Consider the following 19,811-nt stretch of genomic DNA (forward strand, 5'->3'; position numbering starts at 1 on the left):
GGCTGTTCAGCTGCACCTGTTGCCTGATGGTCAGCTGCTGCTGCCTGAGATTGTGCAGCACCTTGTCATGCAAGAGAGAAGGAAGTACGTCAGTGAGTGTGGTGTAATGTGCCTGTCATGGTTGAATAGCTGGCAGTGTGTACAAGCTGTGAGATATGGGCATGAGACTTGCAGTCATGCTAAGTGTGTGAGGGTGAGGTGAAGCTCTGAATGTGAAGTATGATGCATGCTCAATAGAGAATGTTGGCAGGTGAATGATTGGGGTGTGGAGCATTCAGCAGTATGTGAAGTTAGTGGCCCAGTTGTAAGGATAAGGCACTTGAAGATGCGTTCACTGACTTTGACCACTCGTCTGAGGTCATTAAACTGCTTTCAGCACTGCACCAGGTCCTCAAGGGTGACACAGTCCTCATTAACCTCCAAGGCTATTTGCTCCCATTCCATTCTAAGTGCTTGTCCAGATGGCCTCCTAGCTCCCTGTGGGAAGAGGACCTCTCCTTCTGTCCACATCCTACACCAGGGCCTCGAGAGCTGCATCAGAAAACCTGGGAGCCTGCTGTCTGTCATGCTGCCACATCTTTATTCTTCTGTAGGTCAGAGACTTTTCCCCAGCCACCTCCAGTATCTGCTGCAGCTAGAATACACCTCCTTTTGAAGAATTGTGGGCTGACTTTAAATGGTGCTAGCCTCACATGAACTTGGGCCTCCTGTTAAGACATACAGCGATTCAGCAGTGTGTTTAGTGCTGGGCAGCAAGCCACTATCACTTAAATGAGCAGGCAGCACAAAGTTTGTGTGTTGACTGCATTACTTTGAATGGGCATGGGTTAATCACGCATCGTGAACCCTGCACCTGTTTTTGGGGAGGCTGTCAAACTTTTAGCCCATTATTGGCAAAGTTATTGTGTTGATGTTTATAGTTTCCCTCGATATTAACGTAGGATGATGTTGAATAATCAGTAGACATTGGTTTAATTTTTCCCTTTGCACTTCTGAACTCTTAAAATGAACTTTAATAACTTACATTTTTGAGAATGAATTACTTTTCATATTGAATCAGTTATAGTCACAGTAAAGTTGGGAGAAAAAGAAAAATATTGCAGACACTAGAATTCTTAAAACAAAAGCAGGCAAAGCTGGAAATGCTATTCACTGTGCATCTCCTCTACATCAGGAAAACCAAATGCACATTAAGTAATCTTGATGCAGAGCACCTCTGTTCTGTCTTCAAGTGTGACCCTGAGCTTCCTGTTGCTTGCCATTTCCATGCTCCATCCTACTCATACTCTGATCTGTCTTTGGTCTGAACAGCACCTCATCTTTCTATAAGACACTTTGCAACCCTCTGGCCTTAGCATTGACTTTAACAACTTCAGACCTTAGTTACAGCTCCTATTATCTCTGGCAATAGGTGCTGGCAATGTTGGAACGGTGTGCTGGTGGTTCCAAGGATGAAGGGAAGGAACATACTGGCACTTGGGGTGGGCTCCCTCACTAACAGTAGAGTGGTCTGCACCCTTGATGTCAACCTGCTTTTTGTTTCTTTCCAGGTTCTCAGATCACTGGAGTCTACTCTGCTTTTCTGGTATTTCATACATCCCTTCCTGCCTAAGATATACACAAGCTCTGTCTCCTTTGTCTTTTATTTATTCTCATTATGCCTACTTTTGTTTCCTGCTAATATCACTCCTGCCATTTAACCTCTAGTTCACCAGCCAAGTACCTCATTCACAGTTCATTCTATTTCTTTTCTCACTTTTTCCCCCCTCTTCCCACTTCCCTCTTCCCTTTCATTGTTTTAATGACCTCAGAGTAAAGGCACCTCTAGGTAGCTGCGACCACAATATGATTGAATTTTCCATCCAGTTTGAAAGAGAGACTAGTGGGTCTAAGACTAGTATTTTAAGTTTGAATAAGGGCAACTATGTGGGCATGAAAGCTGAGCTAGTTGAAGTAAACTGGATTACAAGGCTAGGAGATAGATCAATCGAGAAGCAGTGGCAGACATTTAAGGGGCTATTTTAGAATACTCAGAATAAGGATATTCCTACTGTAAAGAAAAATTCTAAGGGGAGGACCCACCATTCGTGATTAACTAAAGAAGTTAAGGAGAGCATCAAACTTAAGGAAAAAGCATGTAACTGCGCAAAGATGAGTGGCAGTTCAGATGATTGGTCAGAATATAAAGAATGGCAAAGAATAACTAAAAAGTTAATTAGGAGAAAGAAGTTAGAGTATGAGAGGAAGCTAGCTAGAAATGTAAAAACAGATAGCAAGAGTTTCTACAGATATGTAAAAAGGAAAAGAGTAAGTAAGGTGAGTGTTGGTCTTCTAGAGAGTGAGAATGGGGAGTTAATAGTAGATAATAAGAAAATGGCGGATGCAATGAACAAATATTTTGCTCTGCCTTCACTACAGAGGGTACAAAAAACATTCCAGTAATAGCTGTAAATCAGGAGGTGGAAGGAAGAGAAAAACTTGGTGAAATTACAATCACCAGGGAATCGGTATTGACCAAACAGATGGAGCTGAGGGCTGACAAGACCCCGGGTCCTGATGGCCTTCATCCTAGGGTCTTAAAAGAGGTGGCTAATGAGGTAGTGGATGCGTTGTTAATTTTTCAAAATCTGCTAGATTCTGGAAAGGTTCCATCAGACTGAAAAATAGCCAATATAACCCCTCTATTCAAGAAGTGGGGAGGCAGAAAACAGGTAACTATAGGCCAGTTAGCTTGACATCTGTCGTGGGGTAGATGTTAGAATCGATCATTAAGGAGGTTGTAGCTGGGCACTTAGACAAACTCAAGGTAATCGGGAATGGTCAGCGTGGTCTTGTGAAAGGGAAATCACGTTTAACCAATTTTTTGGGTTCTTTGAAGGAGTGACATGTGCTGTAGATAAAGGGGAGCCCGTTGACTTACTGTACTTGGATTTCCAGAAGGCATTTGACAAGGTACCACATAAAAGGTTATTGCGTAAAGTAGGAGCTCAGGGTGTAGGGGGTAACATATTAGCAAGGATAGAAGATTGGCTGGCTGACAGGAAACAGAGTGTGCATAATTGGGTCTTTTTCTGATTGGCAGGATGTGATGAGAGCAGTCCTGCAGAAATCTGCGCTGGAGCCTCAACTTTCACAATTTATTTTATTTATTTAGAGACACAGCACTGAAACAGGCCCTTCGGCCCACCGAGTCTGTGCCAACCATCAACCACCCATTTATACTAATCCTACATTAATCCCATTACCCTCTCAAATCCCTACCTTCCCTCAATTCCCCTACCACCTACCTATACTACGGGCAATTTATAATGGTTAATTTACCTATCAACCTGCAAGTCTTTGGCTGTGGGAGGAAGCTGGAGCACTAGGCGAAAACCCACGCAGTCACAGGGAGAACTTGCAAACTCCACACAGGCAGTACCCATAATCGAACCCGGGTTGCTGGAGCTGTGAGGCTGCGGTGCTAACCTCTGCGCCACTGTGCTTAGATGAGGGGAGCGATGGCATGGTAGCCAAATTTGCAGATGACACAAAGATAGGTAGGAAGGTCTGTTGTGAAGAGGACCTAAGGAGGTTGCAGACCAACATAGATAGGCTGAGTGAGTGGGCAAAAATCTGGCAGATGGAGTATAATGTGGGAAAATGGGAAGTTGTTCACTTTGGTAGGAAAAATTAAAAAGCAAGCAGAGTATTACTTAAACTGAGAACGACTGCAGAATTCCGAGGTGCAGAGGCATCTAGGTATTCTAGTGCATGAGTCACAATAAGTTAGTATGCAGGTACAGCAAGTAATAAAGAAGGCTAATGGAATGCTATCCTTTATTATGAGAGGAATTGAAAATAAAAGTAAGGATGTTATGCTTCAGTTATAGAAGGCATTGGTGAGACCACATCTCGAATGCTGTGTGCAGTTTTGATCTCCTTATTTAAGGAAGAATGTAAATAAATTGGAGGCGGTTCAGAGGAGGTGTATTAGATTGATACTTGGAATAAGTGGGTTGTCTTAAAAGGTTGGACAGACTCGGCTTGTTTTCACTGGAGTTTAGAAGAGTGAGGGGAAACTTGATTGAAGTTTATAAGATCCTGAATGGTCTTGACAAGGTGGATGTGGATGAGTCCAGAACTAGGGGCACTGTTTTAAAATTAGGGGTTGCCCTTTTAGGACAGAGATGAGGAGAATTTTTTTCTCTCAGAGGGTTGTGTGACTTTGGAACTCTGCCTCAGAAGGTGGTGGTGGCGGGGTCATTGAATATTTTTAAGGTGAAGGTAGATAGATTCTTGTTAGGCAAGGGAATTAAAGGTTATCAGGGGTAGATGGGAGTGTGGATTTCGAAACACTAACAGATCAGCCATGATCTTATTGAATGGCGGAGCAGGCACGAGGTGCTGAATGGCCTATTTCTACTCCGAATTCAGATGTTCGTATGTTCTTCCCTTTTATGTGCTGTTCACCTGTAATATCTTCCAGCCCTGATGGAGAGTCTTCGACCTGAAACACAGCTGGTTTGATTATTGTTTTGGCTCAGATGCTGCCTGATCTGAGTATTTCCAGCTTTTTTGGTTAGTTTTAAAATTAGGAAGAATCTGAGTTCACCCATAACTTTTTAGAATGGAAACCGTAAAAGTAATTTTTACATGAATGTTTTAAGCCGTCTTTTGAGCGATAGCTACAGCAGTCTTACAAAACTCTCTTTAAAGGACAACATTTCATTGAGTTGTAAATAGAATTATTCAGCTCATTAGTTACCCTTTCCTCCAGACCAGTGATGAAAGGTTGGAGCTGTTAAACCACCTTTCCATACATTGGTAAATTCACATTGTGTTTTTATGTAGGATGGGCCGGCGCAGAAAAACAGTGAAACTCTACCGTGGTCTTTCTGATCTGGTTATATACACCAACTCTGTCACTTCCCAGGATCTTCTAGGGAAAGGTAAGGGGAATCTGTGAGACTATCACAATCAAATATGCAGTCTTAATATGAAAGATGCATATGTAATAGCTGTAAAATCCTGTTTAGGAAACAATAACATTCTGTTTGAATGTTTTAAAATTTGGATTAAGTATTGAACAAATAATTACAAATAGGCCCATTACTGATTAAAGTAATTGGCCCAGTAACACCATTGTTAAAGCATTTACTGCACAAACTCATGGTCAGTAATTTATCTACTTCTGCAGCTTGTCATGTGAATTCACCAACCAAGCTTGTGATGAATTCAAGGTTGACTGGAATATTTTTGCAGCAGTGAAAAGTTGGTTGCAATCATTTTTTTATTCATTCATGGGATGTGAGCATTGCTGGCTAGGCCAACATTTATTGCCCATCCCTAATTGCACTTGAGAAGGTGGTGCTGAGTTGCCGCCTTGAACTGCTGCAATCCATGTGGTGTAGGTGCACCAACAGTGCTGTTAGAGAGAGTGTTCCAGGATTTTGACCCAGCGACAGTGAAGGAGCAGCGATTATTGTTCCAAGTCAGGATGGTGTGTGATCATGTCAACTCTTTCACCAGGTGCACCCTCTATTATCTGATAATAGACTTTTTTTATTTCACTGCTCCCTTTTCTGTCAATTTTTTTCCTGTCTTCCCATTTCTCTGAAGGCGATGACTGACACTTTGATGTGGTAATGTCTTGAAAGCACTCTCCAGTATCTTGCCCAAGTGGCATGAACCCAATCAGGGGCAACACAGCAATTCTAATTTCTCCTGCATCCAACACTTATTTTGAAATTCTCTTGCTTTTAAGTTTGGTAAATTACGCAAGCATGAAATAGTCATGGTTATTGATGCCTTAGTTTCATGTAAGATTTTGTTCCTAGCTAATATTCCAATAACGTTTAAACAGGTCCTACTGGGAAAGTTTTGTCTTTAAGTGAGACTCAAGCCAACCAACTTTTACATCAAAAACCTGAACACTTCATTCGTTTTAACCAAAAGCTACTCACCCGCATCTACCCATCTGCCTACAGAATAGACTCGAGCAATTTTAACCCACAAGAATACTGGAATGTTGGCTGTCAGCTGGGTAAGTGCATTCATAATTTTAAAATCAAATGTCTTCTAAAGGTAAATTAATGCATTTTATTTTGTTCCCTTCTTTAGTTTCACCGTACCACACACTATTTCAAGCTGTGATCACTCCAATAAACCTGTGAATGCATGTGGTATAGCCAGTTTTGATAAATGCTTGACAACCTTCTGTAATATTTACTGTTTGAATCGATACCTGTTATCAAGGTGTTAAGATTTTGCTGCTTGAATTCTCATCTATTCTGTTTCTCTTGTCATTTGGAACTATCTGTCACATACTTTAATTCATGTTTTTTAAGTACTTATTCTGAAAGAGAGAAACCTTGCCAAATTGTGAGTCAGCATATTGGAGATGTACTAGTTTACCTATTGCTCAGATCTCTCAAAATTATGTTAATTATCAAGTAGATGGCTAGACTCTATCTTTAGCTTTTAATTTATTTAAAAAATTAATTTATATGTTTATGTACTTAAGAGCATAATTGAAGCTATTACTGCAATTACTTTATGGACTAAGTATAAGAACATCATCTTTGTAAATGTTGTAGAACAAAAGATATTAGGTTGCAAGAGGAGAACAGCGTTGGGTGTGGGGGAGAGAAGAATCTGAGCCTTTGTGCATGGTCTACTGGTTCTCCTATGTACTTGGTCATCTGCCACATACTTGGCTTCCCTTTTGACCGACTTAAAGATTGTTTAACGCTTGTAAAAGAGTTTATTTTGTAAGAATGCAATGCAGAGTGGCTAACAGATTGGTGTAGGGAATATTGACTGCCAAGAACGGGCTGCCAAAGCTACAGAATGGAACTACTGAGCAGATGACAGGCAAGGGCATGGACTGCACATTGCACTCAATGGAGAATCTGACGTACTTGAAGTTAGATTATATCTGTCTTTAACTGATTAAATTGGTGACTTTTAACACTATTTGGCAAGCATATTAGGGGGACTTTTAACTTAACTGACCCACCAGGAGCGCGGGGAATCCAGAAGTCAAGTACTCCTACAGACTGTAGAATCTAACTCCGTAGCCTGCATGTGATGCCATCAATGAGTTCCCCTTCTAGAAGTCAGTCTGATTGACAGGCTTAGCATCCAGTCAGCAGGGAGTGGTCCAGACGAGCCCACAGCATTAGTAGCCTTACGCCTAGGTTGCGGGAGGCGTTCAATCCCATCCCGTGATTGGTGGGGAGGGCGGGGATGGTTACCTCAGAGGCCTCAAGGGGAGATTGGAAGCCTCAGTTGGGCGTGGGAGAGAGAGATTGGAGTCCTTTTTTTGGGGGGGTTGGGGGTAGGTGTGAGTGGGGTGGGGGGAGTGGAAATCTGCGGTCTCGTGGAGGATAGATCGGAGGCCTTGCAGGATTTGGAGGCCTGGGCTGGAGTGGTGTGTGGGGGGGGGTGGTGCGGGTTTGGTTTGGATGGTTGGAAGCTTCGGTGGGGAGGTCGGAAGGGTTGTAGTGAGTTGTCTGTTTGTGGGGTTTGGCCAGGCAGGCATGCTGGGTCCAGCATGTAATTGGAAAGACACACTGCCTGATCCAGCAGTCCCTCACCTCGGTTTAGCTGGCAGGTCCTGAGGCCTAGTGAACCCAGTCATCCCGGGTTCAGTTTCACATGATGAATAGAAATGTGGCCCCAACCTCATTATAATATTTAAGATACCAGCCGGTCTCCTTAGAGCAGTTTGCCTACCAGCTCTTACCCCCCTCCCCACATCCCCACACCACCTCTGTTAAAATCAAAAGTGAGCAGGTTGGGGTCAAGATTCAGTCTTTTAGCACTTTAGGCACCCAATCCAACCCAAACCTGCCCATTGTTGATAAATTTTCCCCCCCATTTTGTCTTTCAGGTAAATTATATGTTTTGTTTAAAATCAATGCTTTACATTTAAAGTCATCTAAGTCTTTGTGGGCAGGGACGTTCATGAACAGAACAGACCACTGAAGTTGAGGAGAAGGTCTGCTGAGCGGGAAATATTGGCAGGCCAGAACTGATTGCTTAAGCCGTGGTGAGGCCAAAAATTGACTTTTAAAGTGGCCGAGACCGGTAGTGTGCTGGCCACTAAGGCAGTGAAAGTATTGCAGGAGGCTTCTTTAATTCAGTCCTCCCTCTCTCCCTCTCTGTCTTAAAAATGCAACAAAAAAGACACTGCAAAAGGTAAAGAAAGAAGAATAATATCAAAGGAAGCATCATATAACACTTAAATGCAAGTGGAAAATAAGTTGGAAAACTGCTACCACTGTGTCACCTGCAAACATCACAGCAAAAGGATTGGGAGTTTTGAATAGAAATATGATGGGACATGCTGAAACTAATGATTAGTCAATTGCCTGTGGTGCTGTACACTGTCAAACCTTATTATAGGCTTCTGGTGAAACAGGTTTAAAGGGAAGGGAATAATTGGATTAGGATGCACACTGGTAATTCCAACACATCTAATGTTGTAGGAAAACAAAAGGAAAAGGATAAAATAAGGTGATTTTTTTCATTTCTGAAATTGGTAAACTATCTAAACTATTGCAGCAGTGTGCTTTTTTTGTGATTCTAGCATTGTGTTTGAATCCACAGTGGCACTAAACTACCAGTCTGATGGTCGAATGATGCAGCTAAACAGAGCATTATTTATGTTGAATGGAAATTGTGGGTATGTCCTAAAACCACAAGCAATGTGCCAAGGTATATTTAAAATTTCATCTATTTCTTGCCTTTTAAAGAATAAGGCATAGGTGGTAGAAGGTTCTTGCTTTCTATTAACTCTAAAATAACCTAAAAATTGAGTTTTCTGCACCTCTTAGTAGCTTAATAAAGAAAGAGTTTTGTCAGCCCTCTTAATATCTCCTCCTTTGGCTTGGCGTTAATTCTTGTCTGATTATGTTCATGTGAAGTGTCTTGGAACATTTTTCTATGTTAAAGGTGCTACATAAATGCAAATTGTTGTAAAAATATTACCTCCTGGGGACTGTACATTGCTGAAATCAAATGTTTCTGTGCGAGTGTTTGATTTGGTGGTGGGTATACAATATAAGTGCATCTTGTTTTGATCTAGAAAGTGGCCATCTTAGCACGTGGAGTAGTTATTAGAATAAACACAAAATGGCATTGAAAATACATTTTAATATTTCATTTTACTTCATATTAACTCTTGATGGATAAAGGCAGGTTTATAAATGAGATTCATATGTACCTTTCCTAAAGGAAGTTTTTAAAAGGAGTCACAATTGCAGACTCTTAACAGCCAGTATAACACTAGTTCATTTATGCTGTATACAATTTGTGCAATCTGATTGTACACGCAATCAGTTTTTTTACAACTAAAAAATAAGCTGCCTCATTCCCCCTGCAGTTCTGCAGGAGGTAAAATTGTTGCCAGAATTTGAAATAAGGACAGGTTAATGTCTGCGCTTGAATAACTCTCAGCTCACGCTTGAAACAATTTGAATAATATGATGTATCTGAAATCTCCTTGGCCATTACTAAGATCACTGCCATAACTACTTTACTGCCCCTGTACTCCTTAAACATAAGGTTTAGGATTAATTGAATTAAAATAGGCAATGAGGTGGATTTTAACTTCCAGGTAGGAATTAGGCCTAGTGAGTGTCCGGCCTGTCTGGGAGTGGCAGTTGGGGAGGCTTTGCCAATTTTAATGGCCTGGCCTCCTTAATGTGTCACTGGCTGACTTTCCGACAGAAACTACCAGGAAGTGGGCAAGAGGCTGATGCTCTGTCATTAAAATTGAATGGCAAGAGGCCACCGCAGGAGACCAGAGTTTGCAGGTATCAAAAAGCAGAGCTGAGGGTTTTGCGGTAGATGGGCTGAGGCGGGGTGAAGAGCAGCAATTACGGAGGTGGAATTAGACGGTCTTAGCGATGGAGAGGATTGGAGGTTCAGAAGCTTAACTCAAGGTCAGATGGAAGACAGATTTTGAACAGTCTGATTCAGCTGGAGACCGTTACCAGGGCAGTGGATAGAATCAATTGCAAGGGAGCGGAGTTTGTGGTGGGGGCTGAAGACGATGACTTCTGCTCAATTTGCATATTTAAATAAGGACTCTGCCAGCTTCAGGCAGGTGTCCTTGGTGCCTGCAATTTAAAATTGCAGTCAGTCGGATTGACGATCAGCAGGTAAGACACCCACTCATTCTAATTTCCCTTCCCATCTGGTTTCAGCTAGTTTGGTGGGAGTTAAAATTCCCCACAGTTTGTCAGATTTTATTTTGGGAGTTAAATCAAACAATATTTAATAATTTTTAATGAAATTCCATTTTAAACAACCCAACAGCTCAGAGGGATCCCATGGCAATGCATTAAGCTTTCATCTGCTATTATGAACAATCATTTTTAGTTACAAACAAAAACAGAAAGTGCTGGAAATACTCAGCAGGTCTGGCAGCATCTATGGAGAGAGAAGCAGAGTTAATGTTTCAGGTCTGTGACCTTTCATCAGAACTGGCTAAGGTTAGAAAAGCATGCGGGTACCCATAGCAACACCCATAGGTACCCTCATGGGTCTTAGTATTGCCTATCTTTTTGTGGGATATGTCGAACATTCCTTGTTCCAGTCCTACTCAGACCCTGCTCCCTCACTTCTTTTTCCGGTTCATTGATGACTATATCGGGGCTGCTTCCTGCTCTCTCCCCAAAATGGAAAACTTCATCAACTTTGCTTCCAATTTCCAACCTTCTCTCACCTTTACATGGTCTATCTCTGATACTTCCCTTCCTCAACTTCTCTGTCTCTACCTCTGGGGATAGGCTGTCTACTAATATTCATTTTAAGTCCACTGAGTCCCACGATTACCTTGACTACATTTCCCCACACCCTAATATAAAAGCAAAATACTGCAGATGCTGGAAATCTGAAATGAAAACAGAAAGTGCTGGAAATACTCAGCACGTCTGGTAGCATCTGTGCAGAGAGAAGCAGAGTTAATGTTTCAGGCTACTGATCTTTCCTGAAACATTAACTCTGCTTCTCTCTCCACAGATGCTGCCAGACCTGCTGAGTATTTCCAGCACTTTCTGTTTTTACTTCCTCACACCCTGTTTCCTGGAAGGACTCCATCACATTCCCCCAGTTTCTCCATCTCCGACACATCTGTTCTGATGATGCAACTTTCTGCAACAGCGCTTCTGACATGTCTTCCTTTTTCCTCAATCGAGGATTCCCCCGCACTGTGGTTGACAGGGCCCTCAACCATGTCCGGCCTTTGTCCCGCACTTCTGCCCTCATCCCTTCCCCTCACTTTCCATCCCACCAGCCTCCACATCCAAAGGATCATTCTCCGCCTTTTCCGCCACCACCAAACGCATCTTCCCCTCCCCTCCCCTGTCAGCATTCCAAAGGGATCATTCCCTCCGTGACATCCTGGTTCGCTCCTCCATCATCCCCGACACCTCGTCCTTTTCCCACAGCACCTTCCCATGCAATCGCAGGAGGTGTAAGACCTGCCCTTTTACCTCCTCTCTCCTCCCCATCCAAGGCCCCAAACACTCCTTCCAGGTGAAGCAGCGATTTACTTGTACTTCCTTCAATTTAGTATACTGCATTCGCTGCTTACAATGCTCTACATTGGGGAGACTAAACACAGATTGGGTGACCGCTTTGCGGAATACCTCTGCTCAGTCCGCAAGCATGACCCCAAGCTTTCGGTTGCTTGCCATTTCAACAATTCCACCCTGCCCACATTTCTGTCTTTGGCTTGCTCCAGTGTTCCAGTGAACATCAACGCAAGCTTGAGGAGAAGCACCTGATCTTTCAATCAGGCACTCTACAGCCTTATAGACTTAACCTTGAGTTCAACAATTTCAGAGCATGACTGGCCATTTTTTATATTTTTGTACCTTATTTATTTATTTTATTTTTTAACCATGTGCCTGTTTTTTCAGGTGGGCAGAGTGCTCCTTACTGTGCCATTAACACTCTCTCTGGACAAATGCTTTGTCTTTCACCACAAGCATTAACACTCTCTTTGCCTTTGTCCCATGACAGCTTTGTTATTTAATCTCTCCTGCCCTCTGCCCTATCACACACCTTCCCTTTTGTTCTCTTCCCCACCAAACCTCCCCCTCCCCACCCCCACCACCCTAAAACCTCATTCTTTTCTAACCTTTCCCAGTTCTGATGAAGGGTCACTGACCTGAAACATTAACTCTGCTTCTCTCGATACAGATGCTGCCAGACCTGCTAAGTATTTCCAGCATTTTCTGTTTTCATTCCAGATTTCCAGCATCTGTAGTATTTTGCTTTTATTTTAATCATTTTTAGTTGTCTTCAATTTTTGCCAAGTCCATTTTGTTTACCAAAGCAGATGCTGTAAATCTTGTCCAAATATCTCATTGGAATTTAATTGTTGTGGCAGATGCATTTTGAGCTGTGCCATAACATACTACTAAATTAGTTTACACCTGCTGGCCAATATTGATAAGCCTGCTGTGTTATACAAATTAAAATCTGCTTCTCTTAAAAGAAATCCGAGTTGATCATTTATACACTATAGCTGTTCTCTAACCTATATTAAATTGCTGTTTTAGGTGTTTTTAACCCGTTCTCTGAAGATCCTCTGCATGGCCATCCAAAAAAGCAGCTAACCCTAAAAATAATCAGTGGGCAGCAGTTGCCAAAGCCACCCCATTCCATGCTTGGGGACAGAGGAGAGGTAATGTAGTTTCAGTGGGCTGCTAGTATAAATGTCAATTATTGAAATACAATGTGATGTTTTTAAAACCCTGTGCTTTGATTCCTTCTTCCAAAAAACTAAGAAAATTAATGTTCTCATTTAAGAAGAATTACTGGCAAATCTCCAATTATGCTGATAGTAGTGTTCTTATTCAATAAAGTGTGCTCTTAGGATTGGATTATTCCTGTGGATACTGTTCCTTTTCCACAAAAATCTTGTAAACATGGCCTTTGGACAGAGACAAAGCTGAAATGTAAAGATATAGTACTAGTATTTCTCTTCTCAAAACAGGGAACTGCATAGAATGTACAGCACAGAGATGGGTTATTCGGCCCAACTGGTCCATGTTATGTTCCACATGAGTCTCTTCCCACCCCTCTTCATCTGACCCTATCAGCAGATTCTTCTATTCCTTTCTCCCTTTTGTACTTATCTAGCTTCCTCTTAAGTGCATTCTGCTGTTAAAGTTGGTCCGGCTTCACTTGCTTGAAATCCTGCGCAGACAATCCGCAGATGCTCACTGTGCAATGGCCAGTTAGGGTAACTGGAAATGCCAATTTTTCATAATTTGTCGAGTACACAGAGGACTGGAATGGGTTGTCTGATTCAAAGTAGAATACAAAGGTAAAACATGAACATTACTGAAAAGTAGCAGCACTGTATATAGGAATCAGAAATGTAAATCGAGATAGTGGCCATTTGAATCATTGTGACTTCACCTAATTTTACTCATGTCTATTGTTTTTATTAAAATTAGTGGAAAGAAAATATGACCCATAGTTCCAAGATAACTACAATTATATTTCTTGTGACACATTCATATGATTCCTACAGAAACATGCAGTATAATAATTGTTACGACCGAGGTGGGAGGAGTGCGCTGTCTTTTTTAGTTCCACTTCTCCACAGGTTACAACATCTATTTAAATGTTTACCCAGTTACCGATATAGCCAATCATATACTCTACTTTTTTTTATCCCAGAACAAAATACACAAACTAGGTTCTTTAATAAACAACTAAATTATAAGTTTATTATAACACAAGACTTAACCAGTAGTGAAGCAAAGCATTAACACACAGATTAAAATATGAAAGTTCCCTTTTTAAAAATTCCCCAACTGCACACACACTGGATAAAATACAGAAATTCACTCTGTAGAGGTCTGTCACAAAAATATGACAAAACAAAACTACTTTGGCCAAATACTAATTCTTGACAAAAAAGAAAGAAGATATGGAAGAAGTCAGTTGTCCTTTTTTTGGTCTAGTATCTGAGTATATGGAGACGGGTCACTAGGATTGTTTCAGAAGCAGTCCGTTCTGGAGATGTCGAGAATAACTCTAGTAGGCTTTCTAGGAGAAATGTGACATCAGGGTTTTTCTGCCAGCACACACTTGAATCACAGGACTTTTTCCAGCTTCTCAGGAGCTATACGGCACCAGGGATTTTTCCCTTCTTCCCACACTGGATCTTGGCAGGATTTCTTCAGAAAGATAGAGAAGGAGGTGAGCTGGGTGATTTCTTTTCTCCTTAGCAGGAAAACATCAACTGTCTTGAAACAGTGCACACCACAACTAAAGCCGAAAAAAATGTTCAAACCCCAAATATTGAGTCAACCTCCTGACCTCCATAAACCTTGACGTGTGGCTTCTCTGTAACCATTTTTCCCCAAATCACCAAAGGGTCTGCTGTTTTCTGAGCCTAAATCGCAGGTGGCCTTCAGCACAGGTGGCTTTCAAACAACATCTTGTCCTGTCGGTGAACTTGGTAAAAAAAAAAAATCCATGGAATCTTTTCAGTTTTAACAGAAGTTTTCAAACAAAAATGAAAAATAATGGAAGCACTTTCGTAACATAATGTAATATGTAATTTCTTTCTTAATTGCATTATTTCACGCTCCTTAAAATGAACAAGTGCATCAGTAGGCTATTAAGAAAATATTCACACATTTAAGTTTTTCACATGCTTGATCTTCCAACAGATAATTGATCCCTTTGTTGAAGTGGAAATTATTGGTATCCCAATAGATTGCTGTAAGGAACAGACCAGGGTGGTGGATGATAATGGTGAGATCTTAGGGCTTATTATGTTCTGTGCTGTCTGTGTACATTCTAAGTGGTACTGTTAGTTTTATAAATGAAGAAATAGAAGTGTTGATCAACATCTTTGGCTCAACTCTGCATTGTCCACTCACTCACAAATGTTTGTGTGCTGTCATCTGTTTAAATTCACAGGATAAGTGCTTGTCTATAATAAGGTTGTGTTCTCACCCTTTTACAGAGACATTTCCTAGTGGTTGTAAAGATTATCATCTGAGGTTGTCATTTCATTTTGCCATATTTTTATAAAGGCGGCACAGTTGTAATTCAGTTCAAGCACATTATTTATTTTATTTTAATTTTTATTTCATTTAGAGATACAGCACTGTACCAGGCCCTCCGGCCCACCGAGTCTGTGCCGACCAACCACCACCCATTTATACTAACCCTACAGTAATCCCATATTCCCCACTACCTACCGACACTAGGGGCAATTTACAACGGCCAATTTACCTATCACCTGCAAGTCTTTGGCGGTGGGAGGAAATCGGAGCACCCGGCGGAAACCCACGCAGACACAGTGAGAACTTGCAAACTCCGCACAGGCAGTACCCAGAACTGAACCCGGGTCGCTGGAGCTGTGAGGCTGCTGTGCTAACCACTGCGCCACTGTGCCGCCCAATTATTAAAATAAATGACTTAAACACATACCCGCTCCCGCCGTCGGTCCAGCTCCGATATTATAGCCAGTGGCCGGCACTCCCGCGCCTTCAGATCTCCATTCAGAGATCCGATGCGGGATACTGGTAGGGAGGGCACAGCAGGTAAAGTATTTCTGTGCCGAGGGGTGTGGGGGGGAATGGGCCCAAACTATTGTGATTTGTGGAGGGGATGGTGGGAAGGGCTAAAGTTAAAAGTTTCTGAACTTTGAGGGGGGAAAAGTCAGGTACACGAGGTAAGTATTTTGGAGGGGGGAGAGGGTAAGGAATGAGTGTATGGTTATTGGGGTGGTGGGAGAAGGGCTGGAAACATGTATGTAATTGTTTTCAATAAATTTTATAGAACTATCCCTTTACAACTTTAAATTGTAATGATGGGGCTTGAAGCCCTTTAAAAATGGCATCGGTGCCTGCGCAGTTCCCCCGGAAGCCGTTGCCAGGTATGGACCGCTCGCCTCCTGCATGTCATCGGGGGGAATGGGGGTGGGTTGGTCCACCCTGACCATGTAAATGAGTCGCCGCGTTTAATATTGCGCTGCTCCGCGGAGTAAATCTCGCACATGTGTCCCACCATCTTTGAAGCCTGTGACGGCGAGCTTGTAAAATGCAGCCGGTACATGTTGATTAACAATGTCCTTATTTATTCACATGCTCATGGTACTTTTTCTCCTCTCATGTGTGCACAATCACTTTCTCTCTTTCTCTCTCATACAGATCAACTCATCTGCCACATTTACATTTATTGTTTTATACTGTCAGTCTTCAATTTGCATGCTATTGGTTGGATAGTTCTAAATAAAATGAGACTGTATAATTTTCATTGTCACAGTTTTTACATTTCTAACATAATATATAATATTACATTACATTTTAATTTTCACCCCATAAAGTAATTGTATGGGAATGGTACCAATCAGACCAGTATGATTCATATCGCAGCATCAGCATTTCCTTAACTGTGCTCTCTGAAGCAATATCAAGATTGGTTCTTTTCCAATAAAGCACTTAATAACAGAGGCAGGTGTGCGTGTGTGCTATAAAGAGATGTTCCAAAGAAAAGTGGAATTCTAAACTTAATTCTCATCTTTAGGATTTAATCCTGTCTGGGAGGAAACTATAACATTTACAGTTCACATGCCCGAAATAGCCCTGGTTCGGTTTCTCGTCTGGGATCATGACCCTATTGGTCGAGACTTTGTTGGTCAAAGAACTGTGCCTTTTAGTACTCTCATGCCCGGTCAGTACACCATTTAAAATCATTTTCATTATTACATTGCTGTGGGCCCACAAGTACATATAGAATTGAACAAACTGCTTTCTTCACAGGATACAGGCATGTTTACCTGGAGGGCATGACAGAAGCTTCAGTATTTGTGCATGTGATGATTCATGACATTTATGGAAAGGTATGCAATCTGCATGGGTTTGTTTGTTTTCATCTCTGATTTAGAAATAATTTATCGATCGTAGTGCTGCTTTATTTGTACGAAATGTACTCTTTGGAGATACAAAATTAGCTGTTTAGTACATCTGGCAATATAAATTCACATGATTTGAAGCTTCGAGTCAGCCAAGATCAAACAAAACTGCAAGTTAGCTTTTAGCAATTTAACTATAAAAAGGATTGACCACAATGAACAGCAGAAGCTTTTAAATTGTGAAGCTAAATTGATTTTAGGATGAGTGAATGATCTTCAATTTTTAAACATTTGCCAGAAATGAGATGGTCCTGCTATAGTATTAGGAATGGAACGAATACCCATCAGCTCTGATATACCAAGTATCCCTGTTACTTTTAAAACAACAGTTAAGCTTTGCTACTTCATCAGCCTAATTAGGCCTTATATTTACTGTGTATGGATAGTTATCAGAATAAGTCAAGGTTACATTCTGTGTGACAAACTGATCAATCTTTCAATGTTCACATGAAACAGTTTTTTGCTTTGCATTAGAGCCCTTTATCAGTCTAATTTACACTGTTATACATATTCTAGGAGTTCCAAAGATGCTCCATTTATTGAGAATGAGTTTATGAGCTGATTTGTTTGGTGTTGTTCCCACTAATTTTGTTGGATTTTCATTCACTTCCTTGCACATTCTTGATCACAGATGTATGGCAAACAAGCAAGGCTATTATTGCTGCATAAAATCTCACTTTTATTTGACCACTGCAAGTTATTTCTCTAAACCAACCTGCAGCATTTCTGCCTCTGTACCCTGCCCAAATAAAAATGACAAACGTGTTGACTAGATACTTAGGGCGGCGCAGTGGTTAGCACTGCAGCCTCACAGCTCCAGCGACCCGGGTTCGATTCTGGGTACTGCCTGTGCGGAGTTTGCAAGTTCTCCCTGTGACCGCATGGGTTTTCGCTGGGTGCTCCGGTTTCCTCCCACAGCCAAAGACTTGCAGGTTAATAGGTGAATTGGCCATTATAAATTGCCCCTAGTATAGGTAGGTGGTAGGGGAATTGAGGGAAGGTGGGGATGTGAGAGGGTAATGGGATTAATGTAGGATTAGTATAAATGGGTGGTTGATGGTCGGCACAGACTCGGTGGGCCAAAGGGCCTGTTTCAGTGCTGTATCTCTAAATAAAAATAAATAAATATATTGGTCTGGATATTGCGGTCAGAGGCAAAAGGACAACACATGCCAAATTTCTAACACACTGACCTTGAGAAAAGCTGCCCACAAAGATTTAGCAGGCTCGAGAGTGTTGATTCCCTTATTTCAATGTGACTTTGAATCTGGCGCCATCTATAGGAGATCTGAGATGTCCTTCTTCTTTGGCCTCCTTATCTCGAGAGACAATGGATAAGCGCCTGGAGGTGGTCAGTGGTTTGTGAAGCAGCGCCTGGAATGGCTATAAAGGCCAATTCTAGAGTGACAGGCTCTTCCACAGGTGCTGCAGAGAAATTTGTTTGTCGGGGCTGTTACACAGTTGGTTCTCTCCTTGCGCCTCTGTCTTTTTTCCTGCCAACTGCTAAGTCTCTTCGACTCGCCACACTTTAACCCCGTCTTTATGGCTGCCCGCCAGCTCTGGCGAACGCTGGCAACTGACTCCCATGACTTGTGATCAATGTCGCAGGATTTCATGTCGCGTTTGCAGACATCTTTAAAGCGGAGACATGGACGGCCGGTGGGTCTGATACCAGTGGCGAGCTCGCTGTACAATGTGTCTTTGGGGATCCTGCCATCTTCCATGCGGCTGACATGGCCAAGCCATCTCAAGCGCCGCTGACTCAGTAGTGTGTATAAGCTGGGGATGTTGGCCGCCTCGAGGACTTCTGCGTTGGAGATACTGTCCTGCCACCTGATGCCAAGTATTCTCCGGAGGCAGCAAAGATGGAATGAATTGAGACGTTGCTCTTGGCTGACATACGTTGTCCAGGCCTCGCTGCCATAGAGCAAGGTACTGAGGACACAGGCCTGATACACTCGGACTTTTGTGTTCCGTGTCAGTGCGCCATTTTCCCACACTCTCTTGGCCAGTCTGGACATAGCAGTGGAAGCCTTTCCCATGCGCTTGTTGATTTCTGCATCTAGAGACAGGTTACTGGCGATAGTTGAGCCTAGGTAGGTGAACTCTTGAACCACTTACAGAGCGTGGTCGCCAATATTGATGGATGGAGCATTTCTGACGTCCTGCCCCATGATGTTCGTTTTCTTGAGGCTGATGGTTAGGCCAAATTCATTGCAGGCAGCCGCAAACCTGTCGATGAGACTCTGCAGACACTCTTCAGTGTGAGATGTTAAAGCAGCATCGTCAGCAAAGAGGAGTTCCCTGATGAGGACTTTCCGTACTTTGGACTTCGCTCTTAGACGGGCAAGGTTGAACAACTGCCCCCTGATCTTGTGTGGAGGAAAATTCCTTCTTCAGAGGACTTGAACGCATGTGAAAGCAGCAGGGAGAAGAAAATCCCAAAAAGTGTGGGTGCGAGAACACAGCCCTGTTTCACGCCACTCAGGATAGGAAAGGGCTCTGATGAGGAGCCACCATGTTGAATTGTGCCTTTCATATTGTCATGGAATGAGGTGATGATACTTAGTAGCTTTGGTGGGCATCCAATCTTTTCTAGTAGTCTGAAGAGACCACGTCTGCTGACGAGGTCAAAGGCTTTGGTGAGATCAATGAAAGCAATGTAGAAGAGCATCTGTTGTTCACGGCATTTCTCCTGTATCTGACGAAGGGAGAACAGCATGTCAACGGTTGATCTCTCCAGCAGTAGTAAAATCATAAGCAGGCTGATCAGCCCATCAAATTGAAGAATTTTCACAGCCTGCAAACCAGGAAATAAAAAGTACAGATCAGAATTCACTTTTTAATCATGTTACAGAGAGAAAAA

The 19,811-nt window shown here is 42.2% G+C and overlaps 1 protein-coding gene across 1 annotated transcript in view; it reads left to right on the forward strand.

Annotated features, from left to right (window-relative positions):
* The window catches only part of plch1 (phospholipase C, eta 1), a 126,213-nt gene that overhangs the window by 96,633 nt on the left and 9,769 nt on the right, over positions 1–19,811 (forward strand). Inside the window, exons 15-21 of the mRNA XM_068041470.1 lie at positions 4,834–4,931; positions 5,846–6,025; positions 8,596–8,703; positions 12,561–12,685; positions 14,691–14,775; positions 16,558–16,704; positions 16,794–16,873. Of these exons, the coding sequence (XP_067897571.1) occupies positions 4,834–4,931; positions 5,846–6,025; positions 8,596–8,703; positions 12,561–12,685; positions 14,691–14,775; positions 16,558–16,704; positions 16,794–16,873 (823 nt within the window). The remainder of the gene's footprint in view (positions 1–4,833; positions 4,932–5,845; positions 6,026–8,595; positions 8,704–12,560; positions 12,686–14,690; positions 14,776–16,557; positions 16,705–16,793; positions 16,874–19,811) is intronic.

Source organism: Heterodontus francisci, chromosome 11 (genome assembly GCF_036365525.1).
Source record: "Heterodontus francisci isolate sHetFra1 chromosome 11, sHetFra1.hap1, whole genome shotgun sequence".
In the NCBI taxonomy this organism is placed as follows: Eukaryota; Metazoa; Chordata; class Chondrichthyes; order Heterodontiformes; family Heterodontidae; genus Heterodontus; species Heterodontus francisci.